At 43.4% G+C, this 19,357-nt stretch overlaps 1 protein-coding gene across 1 annotated transcript in view; it reads left to right on the forward strand.

Annotated features, from left to right (window-relative positions):
* The window catches only part of LOC138676200 (phytanoyl-CoA dioxygenase, peroxisomal-like), a 118,190-nt gene that overhangs the window by 89,088 nt on the left and 9,745 nt on the right, over positions 1-19,357 (forward strand). The window contains exon 7 of the mRNA XM_069765208.1: positions 18,014-18,163. Within this exon, the coding sequence (XP_069621309.1) occupies positions 18,014-18,163 (150 nt within the window). The remainder of the gene's footprint in view (positions 1-18,013; positions 18,164-19,357) is intronic.

Genomic DNA, 19,357 nt, shown 5'->3' on the forward strand with positions numbered 1-19,357 from the left:
ATAAATACATTTTTTTTTATTTTTCCCTAACTAAGGGGGTGATGAAGGGGGGGTTTGATTTACTTTTATAGCGAGTTTTTTAGCGGATTTTTATGATTGGCAGCCGTCACACACTGAAAGACCCTTTTTTATTGCAAAAAATATTTTTTGCAATACCACATTTTGAGAGCTATAATTTTTCCATATTTTGGTCCACAGAGTCATGTGAGGTCTTGTTTTTTGCGGGACGAGTTGACTTTTTTATTGAAAACATTTTTGGGCACGTGACATTTTTTTTATCGCTTTTTATTCCGATTTTTGTGAGGAAGAATGACCAAAAGCCAGCTATTCATGAATTTCTATTGGGGGAGGCGTTTATACCGTTCTGCGTTTGGTAAAATTGATAAATCAGTTTTATTCTTCGGGTCAGTACGATTACAGCGATACCTCATTTATATCATTTTTTTATGGTTTGGTGCTTTTATACGATAAAAACTATTTTACAGAAAAAATAATTATTTTTGCATCGCTTTATTCTCAGGACTATAACTTTTTTATTTTTTTGCTGATGATGCTGTATGGCGGCTCTTTTTTTGCGGGACAATATGACGCTTTCAGCGGTACCATGGTTATTTAGATCTGTCCTTTTGATCGCGTGTTATTCCACTTTTTGTTCGGCGGTATGATAATAAAGCGTTGTTTTTTGCCTCGTTTTTTTTTTTTTTTTCTTACGGGGTTTACTGAAGGGGTTAACTAGTGGGACAGTTTTATAGGTCGGGTCGTTACGGACGCGGCGATACTAAATATGTGTACTTCTATTGTTTTTTTTTTTTTTTATTTAGATGAAGAAATGTATTTATGGGAATAATATTTGTTTTTTTTTTTCATTATTTTGGAATTTTTTTTTTTTTTTTACACATTTGGAAAAATTTTTTTTTACTTTTTTACTTTGTCCCAGGGGGGACATCACAGATCAGTGATCTGACAGTTTGCACAGCACTCTGTCAGATCACTGATCTGACATGCAGCGCTGCAGCCTTCACAGTGCCTGCTCTAAGCAGGCTTCTGTGAAGCCACCTCCCTCCCTGCAGGACCCGGATCCGCGGCCATCTTGGATCCGGGGCTCGAGCAGGGAGGGAGGTGAGGAGACCCTCGCAGCAACGCGATCACATCGCGTTGCTGCGGGGGGCTCAGGGAAGCCCGCAGGGAGCCCCCTCCCTGCGCGGTGCTTCCCTGCACCGCCGGCACATCGCGATCATCTTTGATCGCGGTGTGCCAGGGGTTAATGTGCCGGGGGCGGACCGTGACCGCTCCTGGCACATAGTGCCGGATGTCAGCTGCGATAAGCAGCTGACACCCGGCCGCGATCGGCCGCGCTCCCCCCGTGAGCGCGGCCGATCGGCTATGACGTACTATCCCGTCCAGGGTCAGATAAGCCCAGGGCACCTCGACGGGATAGTACGTCTAAGGTCACAGAGGGGTTAAAGGGAACTTGTTACCAACCCCCCCCCCCCCCCCCCCCCCATGCGTTTGTAACTAGAAGAGCCATCTTGTGCAGCACTAATGCTGCATTCTGACAAGGTGGCTCTTTTAGTTATTGTTCGTTGCACTGCAGAAATAAGCGCTTTTGAATTTGGTCCCTTATACCTTCAAATCGTCCGGGGGGCAGGTCTTTCCCCCCTCATCCAGACACAACACAGCCGTCACTCTGCGAGAAGAGCGCCGCCTCCTCTGCATTATTCAGTTGTCCAGGCGCCTGTGTGGTCACATTCTGCCTTGGGCATGCGCAGTTCGTGCTGCCCGACAACTGACATCACTTGATGTCATGTCTTGTTTACTGCGTGCACGTGCGGCCCGAGATCCCGCGGGTGCATGCAGGCGCAGTAAACAAGACATCAAGTGATGTCAGTTGTCGGGCAGTGCCCCCTTCTCGCAGAGTGACGGCTGGGGTGACAGGTTCCCTTTAAGATACATAGGGCCCAATTCATCAAACATTTTTCGCAAAGTGATTTAAATGTTGCAAATTACATAGTTACATGGTTATTAAGGTTGAAGGAAGACTAAGTCCATCTAGTTCAACCCATAGCCTAACCTAACATGCCCTAACATTGTCTTAGGAAAATCGTATTTGTACAGTTGTGACCTTTGGTGATTTTGTCAGTTCAAGCCAGTGCCACCAACTATTTGAAAAATGAGCACATATTCCATGTGAGGCTGCATTACCTAGCGCAGCCTTCAAATTCAGCAAATTTGTTCCACAAAAGAGGCATAAATTATGACACTTAGTGGGGTACATTTTTTTTTTTTTTTGCAGTGGCACATGGAGCACACCTTTTACTGGCACATCTTGATCAAGACCGCCATAGAAAGGCCAGTCTTGATGAATCGGGGCTATAGTGTAAATAAATATGGTTCAATTAATGCCAATACACCCTAAAAGCATGTGAATGATTGAATTGGCTAATTTAAAAACTGTTCATTTTTGTATTCCGCGTAATTAGAACACAAACCTTTTAATGACAACAAAGACTACATCAATTATAAAAGTAAGCCGAGATTGAGTAATAACTACATGTAGTAACGGCGCCACAGTAGGCAAACCTTTGGCACAATACATTATGGTTAAGGTTTGCAATTTGCACGATTGTATCTGAATGTTTGCTGAATGGTCAATTTGTGATGTATTAGGATTAGATTATATTCTATCCTTTCCTTTTAGTTAGTTGTTCTCTCTGCTACCTTTTATACTAAGGGTACCGTCACACAGTGGCATTTTGATCGCTACGACGGCACGATCCGTGACGCTCCAGCATCGTAACAATATCGCTCCAGCGTCGTAGACTGCTGTCACACTTTGCAATGTACGACGCTGGAGCAATAATTTCATGACGTGTGTGTGCGATGTAGAATCCGTTGGTTACTATGTGCACATCGTATACAATATCGTGCACACCTTTGTCACACCATGCGATCATGCCGCCACAGCGGGACACTAGACGACGAAAGAAAGTTTCAAACGATCTGCTACGACATACGATTCTCAGCGGGGTCCCTGATCGCAGGAGCGTGTCAGACACAGCGAGATCGCTGGAACGTCACGGATCGTGCTGTCGTAGCGATCAAAATGCCACTGTGTGACGGTACCCTAAATGTCTTCTTTATTGTAATGGTTTCTAATCTAATTATGTGGAATAAATTAACGAGTTTTTTTAATTGGCCCATTCACTCCTTTGTGTGCTTTTTGTGTATAATTAGATGTTATTGAAGTTGCTCATTGTGACTTTTTTGCAGACTTACAGTTGGTGAAATAATTATTGAACACGTCAATACTTATTTCACCTGCTGTAAATAAATATATTTCTAAAGGTGCTGTTGACATGAAATTCTCACCATATGTCGGTAAGAAACCCATCCAATCCACACAGACAAAGAAATCAAACCATATATACCTATAACTTTAGTTATGTTTAATGATGAGAAATTACTTTTTCCCTGTGTATTGAAAACAGAGAAAGAGAGGTCAAACAGCAATGGAAAGTCATGGCCCCAGCTGAAATCTGAGTAATTCAAAAGCAATCCTTCCACTTAGTGGAAAATATCAGCTGGTTCAACTGATGACCTATAAAATAGTGTCTCATTACCAAGGTGCTACAAAAAGAATTTTCAGAAGTTGACAAAGAGCCAAGGAACACCTGTTGAGAGCTACAGAACAGCAATCAGCAAGTACAATTGATTGAAAGAAAACTAAAAGTAATGCACTGAACCTGCATGAAATGTATGCATGCTCACCACACAACACTATCGCTGAACAAAAAGTATGTTCAAGCACATTTATAAACTGTCACTTTTTATAAATTACTCAACAACATTTAATAATAATCTTTATTTTTATATAGCTCTAACATATATAGCGCTTTAGTTTTTGTACACATTATCATCACTGTCCCCAATGGGGCTCACAATCTAATTTCCCTATCAGTATCTCTTTGGAATGTGGGAGGAAACGGAGTACCCAGAGGAAACCCACGCAAACACAGAGAGAACATACAAACTCCTTGAAGATGTTGTCCTTGGTGGGATTTGAACCCAGGACTCCAGCACTGCAAGGCTGCTGTGTTAACCACTGAGCCACTGTTCTGCTCTTTAGAAAAGCCTGTGAAATACTGGGAGAATATAGCCTGGTCAGAGGAGACCAAAATTGAACTCTTTAGCAGTCATAATGCACACCATTTTGAGGGACAAAAAGCACTGCATATCATCCCCAAAACACCATACCAACAGTGAAGTTTAGAAGTGGGAACCTCATGGTGTGGGGTTTGTTTTTCAGTATATGGTACTGGCAACATTTGTATAATTGAAGGAAGAATGAACACCATCTACCAGGATGATGAAGATGAAACTGGAGTAGACATTTCAGCCAGACGATGATCCTGAACACATAGCCAAGGAAACTCTCAACTACGATCAGTGATAGAAAATATAGCTTATATAACTAATAATAGATTAATATAGAATAAATCCAATAGAAAATTTATGGAAGAAACAAAAGCTCAAATTTTATAAAAAAGAGCCGACAGAACCTCCAGTGTTTGAAGAGTGTGTGGTGAGTGGTCCAAAATCACATCCAAGCAGTGCATGTGACTAGTTTCTCCTTACAGGAGGCGTCTTGAAGCTGTTGTTGTCTCCACATATTGTGTGACGTTCTGAGACTTTGGGCTTGCTCCAAATTAAATTGTAAAATTAAAACACGTACACGGAAGAGCTACGCTGATACATTGAGCATCAAAGCAGATCTCTATTGCATCATCAGTCTTACCACAACACATACTGGCTCAAACGCAGTAGAGAATACATGTAGAATATACTCAATAGTCAGGGTAGATAATTATAAGTCCTGCTCACACTGTTATCACCAGCTTTTTCCCTGTGTTATTTCTCATTATTGCATATAAATTAATTTATAGATCTCTATGGTTTGATTTTTGTCTGTGTGGATTGGATGGCTTGATACCTACAGTGGGAGAAATAAGTATTTGATCCTTTGCTGAGTTTGTAAGTTTGCCCACTGACAAAGACATGAGCAGTCTATAATTTTAAGGGTGGGTTTTATTTTTATCATTGAGATAGAATATCAAAAATAGAATCCAGAAAATCATATTGTAAAAATCATACACATTTATTTGCATTTTGCAGTGAGAAATATGTATTTGATCCCTCTGGTAAACAAGACTTAATACTTGGTGGCAAAACCCTTGATGGCAAGCACAGCAGTCAGACTTTTTGCAGTTGATGATGAGATTTGGGCACATGTCAGGAGGAATTTTGGTCCACTCCTCTTTGCAGATCATATCTAAATCATTAAGATTTAAGGTACCGTCACACATAGCGACGCTGCAGCGATACCGACAACGATCCGGATCGCTGCAGCGTCGCTGTTTGGTCGCTGGAGAGCTGTCACACAGACAGCTCTCCAGCGACCAACGATCCCGAGGTCCCCGGTAACCAGGGTAAACATCGGGTAACTAAGCGCAGGGCCGCGCTTAGTAACCCGATGTTTACCCTGGTTACCATCCTAAAAAGTAAAAAAACAAACGCTACATACTTACCTTCTGCTGTCTGTCCTCGGCGCTCTGCTTCTCTGGTCGGGCTGTGAGCGCCGGGCAGCCAGAAAGCAGAGCGGTGACGTCACCACTCTGCTTTCCGGCTGACCGACGCTCACAGCCAGAGCAGGAGGAGAGCAGAGCACAGCGCTGGAGGACAGACGGCTGTAGGTAAGTATGTAGTGTTTGTTTTTTTACTTTTAGGATGGTAACCAGGGTAAACATCGGGTTACTAAGCGCGGCCCTGCGCTTAGTTACCCGATGTTTACCCTGGTTACCAGCAAAGACATCGCTGAATCGGTGTCACACACGCCGATTCAGCGATGTCTGCGGGGAGTCCAGCGACGAAATAAAGTTCTGGACTTTCTTCCCCGACCAGCGATCTCCCAGCAGGGGCCTGATCGCTGCTGCCTGTCACACTGGACGATATCGCTAGCCAGGACGCTGCAACGTCACGGATCGCTAGCGATATCGTCTAGTGTGACAGTACCTTAAGGCTGTCGCTTGGCAACTCGGAGCTTCAACTCCCTCCATAAGTTTTCTATGGGATTAAGGCCTGGAGACTGGATAGGCCACTCCTTTTGTTGCCTTGGCTGTATGTTTTGGGTCACTGTCTTGCTAGAAGACCCAGCCACGACCCATTTTTAATGTTTTAGCGGAGGGAAGGAGGTTGTCACTCAGGATTTTACATGGCTCCATCCATTCGCCAGTTGATGCGGTGAAGTAGTCCTGTGCCCTTAGCAGAGAAACACCCCCAAAACATAATGTTTCCACCTCCATGCTTGACGGTGGGGACGGTGTTCTTTGGGTCATAGGCAGCAGCATTTCTCTTCCTCCAAACATTGTAAGTTGAGTTAATGGCAAAGACCTCAATTTCTCGGTCTCCCATGTCAGCACTACGGAGAGAGGGGATCCGCCCTTCAGGGACAGGAAACCTACAGATAAAAGGGCGGTACCTCTCCCTCGCATCAGTTGGTTTCCTGTCCCTGAACAGGGAACCTCTTTCCGGTGGTACCTGTATGAAGACCGATGGACCGGGCGGTCGAGTACCGGCAGCGAGGAGGCTCCTGCCGCGGCTTGTCCGGCTCCCGAAGCCGCCACCGCTGGAACCGAGGGCTTCTTCAGGGTGAGTGGAGGGAGAACGCCGCCGACTCTGAGGGAGGAAGGGGCGCTGGATCACCCGGAGCTTCTGTGCCGACAAGCGCACGCTCCGGGTGTACTAAGATGGCCGCCGCTCCGGAAATGCGGCAGGACTTCCGGGTCATCGCCGCACGCATGCGCGGTAGCTTCTCTTCTCCCTGGACGTGACGCAGGACCGGAAGTGCGGGGGAACGCCGGAGGTGGCGCCAAATACAAATAGGGAGATGGTGCACACACAGTTGTCGCACCATCTCCCTGTAAATCATGGAGGACAGCGATCCACAGGAGCTGCAGCCTAGGCAGCAGCACCACAAGAAGACAGACCCTAAGAGCGCTAGGAGTGGGTCTAGCAGCCGTTCTACACAGCGCAGCAGGTCTGCTGCGAAGACTAGTTCACCTCCTCGGGAACCTTCCATTCCAGACCCAGGGCCCCCTCCAGAACCGGTACCTGCCTGCACGTCCGAATGGTGAGTGATCTTCGTGAATGTATATATTATAATAGGGATCCCTCTTCTCCCTTAATAGGGAAAGAAGAAGCTGGAGAAAAGGAAAAACAAATCCTGCCCCATCTGTGACAAAGCTTTACCAGTAGCCTGGGACAAAAAGCTATGTAAATCCTGTATCCAGCGTGTGCTATGTGAGGAGACTCCCGACTTTGCATCAGAGCTAAAAAATATTATTAGATCTGAGGTTCAGAATGCTGTATCTTCCTCCAAAAAAGGAAAAGATAAAGTAAAGGAAACAGTACAATCCCACTCTGTCCGATCCTCATCTGATGACGCAGATTCGGACGACTCTGACTCCTCCCTATCCTCCTCCGAGGAAGATTCAGGCCGACATTGTTTTCCTCTCGAGGAAGTGGATGCCTTAGTAAGAGCTGTTAGGGCTACCATGGGGGTGGAGGAGCCTAAACCTGACAAAACAGCCCAAGATGTTATGTTTGGTGGCTTGGGACAAAAAAAACGGAAAACCTTTCCTTTAAATCCCAATGTCCAATCCCTAATTAAAAAAGAATGGGAAAAACCTGATAGGAGAAACTCTTCAGTACCCTCGCTTAAAAGAAAGTATCCCTTCGAAGATGACGCATCCACTTCTTGGGATAAGGCACCAAAGTTGGATGTAGCGGTGGCAAAAGCCTCGAAAAAATTTGCGCTCCCGTTCGAGGACATGGGTACCCTCAGAGACCCTTTAGATAAAAAAGCAGACACATTTCTTAAAGGGGCATGGGAGTCGGCTGGGGGTAGCTTGAGGCCTACTGTTGCGGCTACCTGCACCTCCAGATCTCTGATGGTATGGATCGATCAATTAGAGAGTCAAATTAGAGACGGGCTACCCAGGAATAAATTACTGGATTCTATCCCTGCAATCAGAGCAGCAGCAGCATTCCTGGCGGACTCCTCGGCAGACTCCGTACGGTTAACATCTAAGGCCGCTGCTCTCTCCAATGCAGCCAGAAGAACCTTATGGCTCAAAAGCTGGCCTGGGGATCTCCAGACAAAGCTTAAGCCATGTTCTATTCCGTGTGAAGGAAATTTTCTGTTTGGAGAGACCCTGGATGACATTCTCCAAAAAGCAGGAGACAAAAAGAAAGGGTTTCCAAATTTGGGCCCAGCCCCATTCAGGCAGTCCTTTCGGAATCGGAGATTTTTCCGCCGCAGACCCCCCAGGGAGCAGAATAAATGGGAAGAAGGCAGGAGAAGGGATAGAGGTTACCTCTTTGGCAACACCTCTCGTGACAAAAAACCCGCCAAATGACATTGTGCCTACGGTAGGGGGAAGACTCACATCTTTCCTTCCCGCTTGGGAGAAAATATCCAACAACACCTGGATTCTAAACATCATACAGTACGGTCTAAAAATAGATTTTATTTCTTTTCCTCCCCGGAAGTACATAGAAACGAAAATAAGGTCTTCAGTGGCAGAACAAGCAGCTTTAGAGAAAGAAATCATTTCCCTACTGCAAAAATCTGTAATTCAAGAAATCCCTCCTCAGGAAGTAGAAGAAGGGTTTTTCTCCCCTCTTTTTTTAGTACCAAAACCCGACGGGTCCTTTCGGACCATTATAAATCTAAAAAACCTGAACAAATGCGTAAAAAATTACAAATTCAAAATGGAAACAATAAAGTCCACCATAAAAATCCTGTTTCCGAATTGCTACATGGTCGTGATAGACCTAACCGATGCATATTATCATGTGCCCATCCACAATCAGTCTCAAAAATTCCTGAGATTGGCAGTTTCCATAAAAGGACAATTAAGATTTTTTCAGTACAGAGCTCTTCCGTTCGGAATCTCTATAGCCCCTCGAATATTCACGAAGGTAATAGCGGAAATGATGGCCCACATAAGGGAACAAAATATATTAATAGTCCCTTACCTAGACGACTTTCTCATCGTAAGCAACTCGGCCCAAAGTTGCAAAGAACAGAGGGACCGGGTAATGACTATCTTGACGGACTTGGGGTGGCTCATAAACTTAAAAAAATCAAAGTTGGAACCCTGTCAAGTACAGGAGTTCCTAGGTCTGACATTAGACTCCCGAGTCCAAGAATGTCGGCTTCCAAACCCCAAAAAAGACAGCATATTAACTATGATAACGCGAACTTTTCACCATCCTTCCATGACTCTAAGGAGAGCAATGTCGCTACTAGGCTCTCTGTCCTCATGCCTACCAGCGATACCCTTCGCACAGTTCCACACAAGAGAACTTCAGTGGCACGTACTCGAATGGCAGTCAATACTAAAGGACAACTTGGAAGGTCAAATCACCCTGAATTCCTCAGTTATTCATTCCCTTCGTTGGTGGGGGGAAACCCAAAACTTATCAAAGGGAGTTCCTTGGGTGACACAAATATCCCGGGTGATAACAACTGATGCGAGTCCCACAGGGTGGGGGGCTCACATGGGGGACAGAGTTGCTCAGGGAACCTGGTCAGTCCAGGAACTATCAGCATCCTCAAACCAAAAAGAACTTTGGGCAGTACTTCAAGCTCTTCTTTCTTTTCTGACCTATATTCGGGGACATCATGTCCGAATCTTTTCGGACAACAAAGTGACTGTAGCGTATATAAACCACCAGGGAGGAACAAGGTCTCGGGCACTCATGAGTTCTTCAGCCAAAATTTTCAACCTAGCGGAAGAAAATCTACTATCCCTCTCTGCGCTACACATTCAGGGTTCAAACAACGAGAGAGCAGATTACCTGAGTCGGTCTCAGTTAAAACAAGGCGAATGGTCTCTAAACCAATCCATCTACGATCAGATCACAAAAATGTGGGGAGCACCGACAATAGATCTATTCGCCAATCACAAAAACAAAAAAGTGAACAAATTCTGCTCACTGAACCCGGTAGGGAATCCACAGGCTCTAGATGCCTTTATGATTCCGTGGACCCAAAAATTAACGTATGCCTTTCCTCCAACTATTCTGATCCCGGCAGTCATTCGGAAAGTCAGAGAGGACAAAACGAAAATGATCCTCATAGCCCCGTTCTGGCCAAAAAGGACGTGGTTCTCCTGGCTGAGGATGCTTTCGGTCTCGGACCCATGGGTCCTGCCGAATATACCAGACCTTCTACATCAAGGGCCGATCTTCCACCCACAGGAATCGAACTTACATTTGACAGCCTGGTTTTTGAACGGAGACTATTAAAAGAAAGAGGTTTCTCGGATAATTTAGTTACCACGTTGTTAAAAAGTAGAAAACCCATCACTACTAGAATATATGGGAAAACATGGAAAAAATTTCTGTCCGTCTCCAAAGTAAAAGTCCAAGATGGGCCCTCAATTCCTAAAATACTGGAGTTCCTACAAAAAGGTCTGGAACAGGGGTTGTCGGTTAGTACTCTTAAAGTACAAATAGCAGCTCTAGGAGCACTCTATAACCATAATATTGCGGCCAACCCATGGATAATTAGATTTGTTAAGGCGGTGACAAGATCAAAGCCATTAGTCGCTCAGAAAGTGCCCTCATGGGACTTAAATTTAGTCCTCTCGGCGTTAACGGGTCCTCCATTCGAACCCATAGAGACGATTTCCATTAAAACTCTATCACTTAAAACCATTCTCTTGGTAGCGTTAACATCCGCACGCAGAATAAGTGACATTCAAGCCTTATCCTCTAATCCACCCTTCACCAAAATATTAGATGATAGTCACTCTTAGACCCGACCCGGCCTATTTGCCAAAAGTGGCATCAAAATTCCATAGGTCACAAGAAGTCTCCCTGCCATCCTTTTGTCCAAACCCAAAAAATGAGAAAGAGCAGAACTTCCATAATCTAGACGTCAGAAGGTGCCTAATCCAATATTTAGATTCCACCAGAGAGTATAGGAAGGAAGGCTCTCTGTTTGTCTGTTTTCAGGGTCCCAGAAAAGGATTCCGGGCATCCAAGGGTACTTTGGCGAGGTGGATAAAGGAGGCGATAGTCCTGGCATATTCATCCTCGGGGAATGAGATCCCAGATGGTATAAGAGCACATTCCACAAGAGCAGTAGCTACCTCATGGGCTGAGAGGTCAGAGGTATCAATAGAGCAAATCTGTAAAGCGGCCACCTGGTCATCACCATCGACCTTTTTTAGACACTATAGATTAAATCTAGCCTCTGTGTCTGACTTAACCTTCGGACGAAGGGTTCTCGAGGCGGTGGTCCCTCTCTAAGCTTAGTCTCTGCAATTCTCTCCGTAGTGCTGTCATGGGAGACCGAGAAAGTCGTAGTTACTCACCGATAACGGTGTTTCTCGGAGCCCATGACAGCACTCGCTTATTCCCTCCCATCACGTGTGCGGTGAGCACCTTTAATTACATATAATTTATATACTGTATATAGTTTGAGTATAGGCACGGGGTTCCTCTTTTAAGAAATGTTGTAATATGATTTTTTCTCTGTTGTAAACTAACCTGGAGGTCCTCCGATGCTCTGTAAACCAACTGATGCGAGGGAGAGGTACCGCCCTTTTATCTGTAGGTTTCCTGTCCCTGAAGGGCGGATCCCCTCTCTCCGTAGTGCTGTCATGGGCTCCGAGAAACACCGTTATCGGTGAGTAACTACGACTTTTTGTCTTATCTGACCATAGCACCTTCTCCCAATCACTCACAGAATCATCCAGGTGTTCATTGGCAAACTTCAGATGGGCCTGCACATGTGACTTCTTGAGCTGGGGGACCTTGCGGCACTGCAGGATTTTAACCCCTTTCTGACATCTGACGTACTATCCCGTCGAGGTGGGGTGGGCCCGTATGCCCACCGACGGGATAGTACGTCATACGCGATCGGCCGCGCTCACGGGGGGAGCGCGGCCGGGTGTCAGCTGCCTATCGCAGCTGGCATCCAGCACTGTGCCACGGTGCCGCCACGGCACATTAACCCCCGGCACACCGATCAAACATGATCGCGGTGTGTCAGCAGTACAGGGAAGCATCGCGCAGGGAGGGGGCTTCCCTGAGATCCCCGCAGCAACGCGATGTGATCGCGTTGCTGCGTGGGTCTCCTTACCTCCCTCCCTGTAGCAGGCCCAGATCCAAGATGGCCGTGGCATGCGGGTCCTGCAGGGAGGCAGGTGGCTTACCAAGTGCCTGCTCAGAGCAGGCGTTTGGTAAGCCTGCAGTGCTTAGGCTGGTTTCACATTTGCGTTTTTTGCCACTGCGTTTGTAACGCATATAAACGCATGCGTCGTGTTTTCCTATATTTAACATTAAAAACGCATGCGGTTTTTTTGTACACGTTTTGACCCATGCGTTGTTTCGATGCTTGCGTCTTGGCGCGGAAATGCAACATGTAATAGTTTCTAGAGATGTTTTTTCGCCGCAAAAAAACGCATGCGTTCAATTGCGTCAAAACGTATTGCTGTCTATGTAAACGCATGCGTTTTTTAACGCATGTTTGGTTGCGTTTTTGAACGCATGCGTTTCCATAGAGAAAAACAAGTCTAGACACTGATAAGCCACCCCCCACAATCAAGGTGATAAAGGGATCCAAACCCTAAGCCACCATCAAGATGAAAAAGGGATCCAGATCCTAACCCTAGCCCTAACCCCAAAGGGATCCAAGCCCTAACCCTAAGCCACCATCAAGATGAAAAAGGGATCCAAACCCTAGCCCCAAAGGGATCCAAACCCTAGCCCCAAAGGGATCCAAACCCTAGCCCCAAAGGGATCCAAACCCTAGCCCCAAAGGGATCCAAACCCTAACCCCAAAGGGATCCAAACCCTAACCTTAACCCCAAAGGGATCCAAACCCTAGCCCTAATGGGAAAATGGAAGTAAAAACATTTTTTTAATTTTTCCCTAACTAAGGAGTTGATGAAGGGGGTTTGATTTCTATTTATAAGGGTTTTTCTAGTGGATTTTTATGATTGGCAGCTGTCACACACTGAAAGACGCTTTTTATTCCCAAAAATATTTTTTGCGTTACCACATTTTGAGCTACAATTTTTCCATATTTTGGTCCAGTCATGTGAGGTCTTGTTTTTTTGCAGGACGAGTTGACATATTTTATTGGTAACATTTTCGGGCACGTGACATTTTTGATTGCTTTTTATTCTGATTTTTGTGAAGCAGAATGGACAAAAACCTGCTTGTGAAATTTCTCATCATGTGTACCAAAAGCGCAAACGCAGGAAAAACCGCATGTAAACGCGTACAAACACGGCGTTTTTTTAACCGCATGCGACAACGCATGCGTCTAAAAAATGCAGCGTTTGTACGCGTTTACATGCGTTTTTTTCACCACTTGCGGATGCGTTTAAAACGCTGCGGATTTAAACGCAAATGTGAAACCAGCCTAACTCAGATCGCTGATCTGACAGTGCTGTGCAATCTGTTAGATCAACGATCTGTGATGTCTCCCACCCCACCCCCCCACCCCACCCCCACCCCACCCCCCCCCCCACCCCCGGGACAAAGTAAAGTTAAAAAAAATAATTTCCAAATGCGTAAAAAAAAAAAAAAAAAATTTCCTAAATGAAGAAAAAAATTATTCCCATAAATACATTTCTTTATCTAACTAAAAAAACAATAGTACACATTTAGTATCGCCGCGTCCGTAACGACCCAACCTATAAAACTGGCCCACTAGTTAACCCCTTCATTAAACATCGTAAGAAAGAGGCAAAAAACGCTTTATTATCATACCGCCGAACAAAAAGTAAAATAACACGCGATCAAAAAGACAGATATAAATAACCATGGTACCGCTGAAAACATCATCTTGTCCCGCAAAAAACGAGCCGCCATACAGCATCATCAGCAAAAAAATAAAAAAGTTAGTCCTGAAAATAAAGCGATGCAAAAATAATAATTTTTTTCTATAAAATAGTTTTATCGTATCAAAGCGCCAAAACATAAAAAAATGATATAAATGAGGTATTGCTGTAATCGTACTGACCCTAAAAATAAAACTGCTTTATCCATTTTACCAAACGCGGAACGGTATAAACGCCTCCCCCAAAAGAAATTCATGAATAACTGGTTTTTGGTCATTCTGCCTCACAAAAATCGGAATAAAAAGCGATCAAAAAATGTCACGTGCCCGAAAATGTTACCAATAAAAACATCAACTCGTCCCGCAAAAAACAAGACCTCATATGACTGTGTGGACCAAATATGGAAAAATTATAGCTCTCAAAATGTAACGCAAAAAATATTTTTTGCAATAAAAAGCGTCTTTCAGTGTGTGACGGCTGCCAATCATAAATCCGCTATAAAAGTAAATCAAACCCCCCTTCATCACCCCCTTAGTTAGGGAAAAATGTAAAAAATGTATTTATTTCCATTTTCCCGTTAGGGTTGGGGCTAGGGTTAAGGCTACAGTTAGGGTTGGGGCTAAAGTTAGGGTTTAGATTACATTTACGGTTGGGATTAGGGTTAGGGGTGTGCCTGGGTTAGGGTTTCAGTTATAATTGGGGGGGTTTCCACTGTTTAGGCACATCAGGGGCTCTCCAAACGCGACATGGCGTCCGATCTCAATTCCAGCCAATTCTGCATTGAAAAAGTAAAATGGTGCTCCATCCCTTCAGAGCTCTCCCGTGTGCCCAAACAGGGGTTTACCCCAACATATGGGGTATCAGCGTACTCAGGAGAAATTGGACCCCAAAAGTTGTTGTCCTATTTGTCCTGTTACCCTTGGGAAAATACAAAACTGGGGGCTAAAAAATAATTTTTGTGGGAAAAATTTTTGTTTTATTTTTACGGCTCTGCGTTATAAACTGTAGTGAACTTGGGGGCTCAAAGTTCTCACAACACATCTAGATAAGTTCCTTGGGGGGTGTCTAGTTTCCAATATGGGGTCACTTGTGGGGGGTTTCTACTGTTTAGGTACATTAGGGGCTCTGCAAACGCAATTTGACGCCTGCAGACCATTCCATCTAAGTCTGCATTCCAAATGGCGCTCCTTCCTTTCCGAGCCCTCCCGTGCGTCCAAACGGTGGTTCCCCCCCCCCCCCCCACATATGGGGTATCAGCGTACTCGGGACAAATTGATCAACTTTTAGGGTCCAATTTCTTCTCTTACCTTTGGGAAAATAAAAAATTGGGGGCGAAAAGAATTTTTGTGAAAAAAATGATTTTTTTTATTTTTACAGTTCTGCATTACAAACTTCTTTGAAGCACTTGATGGGTCAAAGTGCTCACCACACCTCTAGATAAGTTCCTTAGGGGGTCTACTTTCCAAAATGGTGTCACTTCTGGGGGGTTTCAATGTTTGGGCAGATCAGTGGCTCTCCAAACACAACATGGTGTCCCATCTCGATTCCAGTCAATTTTGCATTGAAAAGTCAAATGGCGCTCCTTCGCTTCCAAGCTCTGTCATGTGCCAAACAGTGGTTTACCCCCACATATGGGGTATCGGTGTACTCAGGAGAAAATGGACCCCAAAAGTAGTTGTACAATTTGTCCTGTTACCCTTGGTAAAATAAAACAAATTGGAGCTGAAGTAAATTTTTTGTGAAAAAAAAGTAAAATGTTCATTTTTATTTAAACATTCCAAAAATTCCTGTGATGCACCAGAAGGGTTAATAAACTTCTTGAATGTGGTTTTGAGCACCTCGAAGGGTGCAGTTTTTAGAATGGTGTCACACTTGGTTATTTTCTATCATATAGACCCCTCAAAATGACTTCAAAGGAGATGTGGTCCTTAAATTAAAAAAAAAATGGTGTTGTGAAAATGAGATTGCTGGTCAACTTTTAACCCTTATAACTCCCTAACAAAAAAAAAAAAATTTGGTTCCAAAATTGTGCTGATGTAAAGTAGACATGTGGGAAATGTTACTTATTAAGTATTTTGTGTGACATATCTCTGTGATTTAATTGCAAAAAAATTCAAAGTTGGAAAATTGCGCAATTTTCCAAGTTTTCGCCAAATTTCCGTGTTTTTTTCACAAATAAATGCAGGTAATATCAAAGAAATTTACCACTATCATGAAGTACAATGTCACGAGAAAACCGTGTCAGAATCACCTGGATCCGTTGAAGCGTTCCAGAGTTATAACCTCATAAAGGGACAGTGGTCAGAATGGTAAAAATTGGCCTGGTCATTAACGTGCAAACCACCCTTGGGGGTAAAGGGGTTAAGAGCGTCTAACTGGTCTGTAGGAGCCAGAACGGGGATCAAATACTTATTTCTCACTGCAAAACGCAAATAATAATCTTTAATAATCTTTATTTTTATATAGCGCTAACATATTCCGCAGCGCTTTACAGTTTTGCACACATTATCATCACTGTCCCCATTGGGGCTCACAATCTAGAATCCCTATCAGTATGTCTTTAGAGTGTGGGAGGAAACTGGAGTACCCGGAGGAAACCCACGCAAACACAGAGAGAACATACAAACTCTTTGCAGATGTTGTCCAAATAAATTTATATCATTTATATAATGTGATTTTCGGGATTTTATTTTTGATTTTATCTATCAATGTTAAAATTAACCTACCCTTAAAATTAAAGACTGTTCATGTCTTTGTCGGTGGGCAAACTTACAAAACCAGCAAGGGATCATATGCTTATTTCCTCCCACTGTAGATCTTATGAAAATCTCATGTCAAGAGCACATTTTGAAATATATTGACTTCGAAAATTGGTGATGTGTTCAGTACTTGTATACACCCGTTATGTTATATATGAGTCATGGGACAGAAGTTAAATTTGCATAGCTCGTTATATGAATATGTACCGTGTGAGCCCTATTTTCATACAAATGTAACAAAGGTACTTGGATGCAGTGACACAGAGGTGCAGAGCAGGGGTTATCTATTATTTACCTAATTAACAGTAATAAACTCCTCGCAGGGAGATAACCGGAAAAAAGGGGATGCAGGGTAAATAGTATAACTGCTATTCAACTATACAGTCTTTATATCAGGTTTAATTTATCGTAGTTCCGCTGTCCATTACTCTCTGGAAGTCTAACAGGTGATGAGATACTGGCGGAGGCCGGTGAAGCCTCTCAGGTGTCCTCGCCCAACACACGGTCTCACTTCTAGCGGCAGCGGGCGATCACCGGTTTTGGACCCCTAGTCCATCTAACTGTGGAGCTAAAGAGTGAAGCTTTCCGCAATATTCCAATCAGAATATGTGCCTCTGAGCAACTGCTGTCACCTGGATATCCGCACTGCAACACTCTGCTCGGCGCACATTATACAGCAAGGTTCTGTACTAGGGCCGATTCTGTTTAATCTCTTTCTTAATGACCTTGTGCATGGGATTGAAAGTACAGTGTAAGCCTTTGCTGACAAAACCAAACTATGTAGGGTATTAAAAACTGATAGTACAATATTACAATACAATCAGGCTAAGATGTCTGAATGGGCAAACACTTGGCGAATGAGATTTAATGTTGATAAATGTAGAGTGATGCACAGGGGATGGAATGAACCTATTGCGGTGTTTGTGTATATTCATTCATTCATTCATTCATTCATTCATTCTATGTGTATATATCTATTCTATCCCTTCAGTGTGATTTTACTGTAGCGGCACATGAATTACCGGCTTTTCAAAGGATCTAAAGATACGATTCTACAGGAAGTAGTTTTGTTTTTGTTTTTACACAGAGACACAAGTTAGCCCCAAAAGCGCATGAAAAAAACACACCAAAGCTTCAACAAAAACGTACCAAAACGTGCGTTTTTGCCACAGCTTCTTTCCTGCCAAGAAATCAGGTTTTGCTGTGGAAAAAAAAATAGCAAAAACGCCCAGTATGAACTTACCCTTAATCTATTTTTAAAGTGGTTAGGGGCTGATGTGTGGTTTTAAACTGACTGGTGTTCAATAATGCAAGTGAATTTTCCGTTTTTAGGGTGGTGTCAATAAGCTGTTTCATGGCATTCGAGATTTTGATCCAAATAGTCCAAGAGTGCATTTGACGATGGAAAAGGGAGACACCGTGTTCTTTCATCCCTCCCTTATCCATGGATCCGGAACGAACAAGACAGCTGGATTCAGAAAGGTAAAAAGACTACACTGTCTAAGTAATAACTTCAAAATAGTATATTGTTTTTATGTTCGGTTGTCTTGCATTGTAAACTTAATAACTTGTACTTCCATAACAGTGTATGTATGCTTTCTCTTTGGCCCTGTCCACTTTTCATTAGCTTTGGCTAGACAAGTCCAACATCTTTAAGAACTCCCACCAAACCTTTTATTGTTTAAACTGAAACCAGCCAAGTGCATAGTTTCACCATTGCAAAAATGTGAAATGATACAGAACTAATTAAAAAAAAACTTGAATTTTTATTAGTATACGGTCTTAGAAAAAACAATACAATTCATAACAAGGTTCTGGATAGAAAGACTGACTTGAGCTCAGAATACTTTATTAGTAAATGGGCAGAAAAGGGTTCAATGGTTGGGCTATGAATCACAGAAAGCTATGCATATAACCATAAAATAGTCTATGGCATGCTGTGAACCACAAGATCAATAGGACATGTAACCATAAAGTGATTTTTTTTTTTTTGCATGAAAATGAAAGTGCACTGTGCCACTATCCAATAAGTGCAAATGATCATCTAATTATCACCACATATAAATTGTAAATTGCAAGTTGTGGCTAGCTAAGCTGCCCGCCGATGGCAGGTATCCAATAGGGCATACCACTGTCAACCAGTATAGCTGAGAACTGCCACAAGCCGCAGACAAGAAACTATGATTTCATCTCCTACTGCACCTTCTGTATAGTAGATGAAGATAGTTTTAGACTAAGATGCACAGCGCCTAAACAATTACACTCCCAAGACTTCATACCCTATAATTAGAGAGGACTAGTAGCCATCTCTATCACTTCATTGAGGGACACAGGAAACCATGGGTGTATGCTGCTGCCATTAGGACAAATAACCAAGAAAAATTCAAAGCAAAGAACACACAATATCCGGGATAATGTGAGGTGAAATAAAGTATAAAATACCCGCCTCTGTGTATGCCTACATGGATAATTAAACTAGGACAATCGGAAAATACAATCAACAACGAAGAAAAACACCCGAAATAAGTCCAGTGATAAAATCAAAATTTTTATTTTAATAAATACCAAAATAATAAAATAAGGGGGGGATTGGTGAGAACAATACCAGAACTTAGAGGGGCACACCAAAGGGACTGACAAACTGCAGAATATTGAGTAGCATAAAATAAATACATT

This window comes from Ranitomeya imitator, chromosome 4 (assembly GCF_032444005.1).
Source record: "Ranitomeya imitator isolate aRanImi1 chromosome 4, aRanImi1.pri, whole genome shotgun sequence".
Lineage (NCBI taxonomy): Eukaryota > Metazoa > Chordata > Amphibia > Anura > Dendrobatidae > Ranitomeya > Ranitomeya imitator.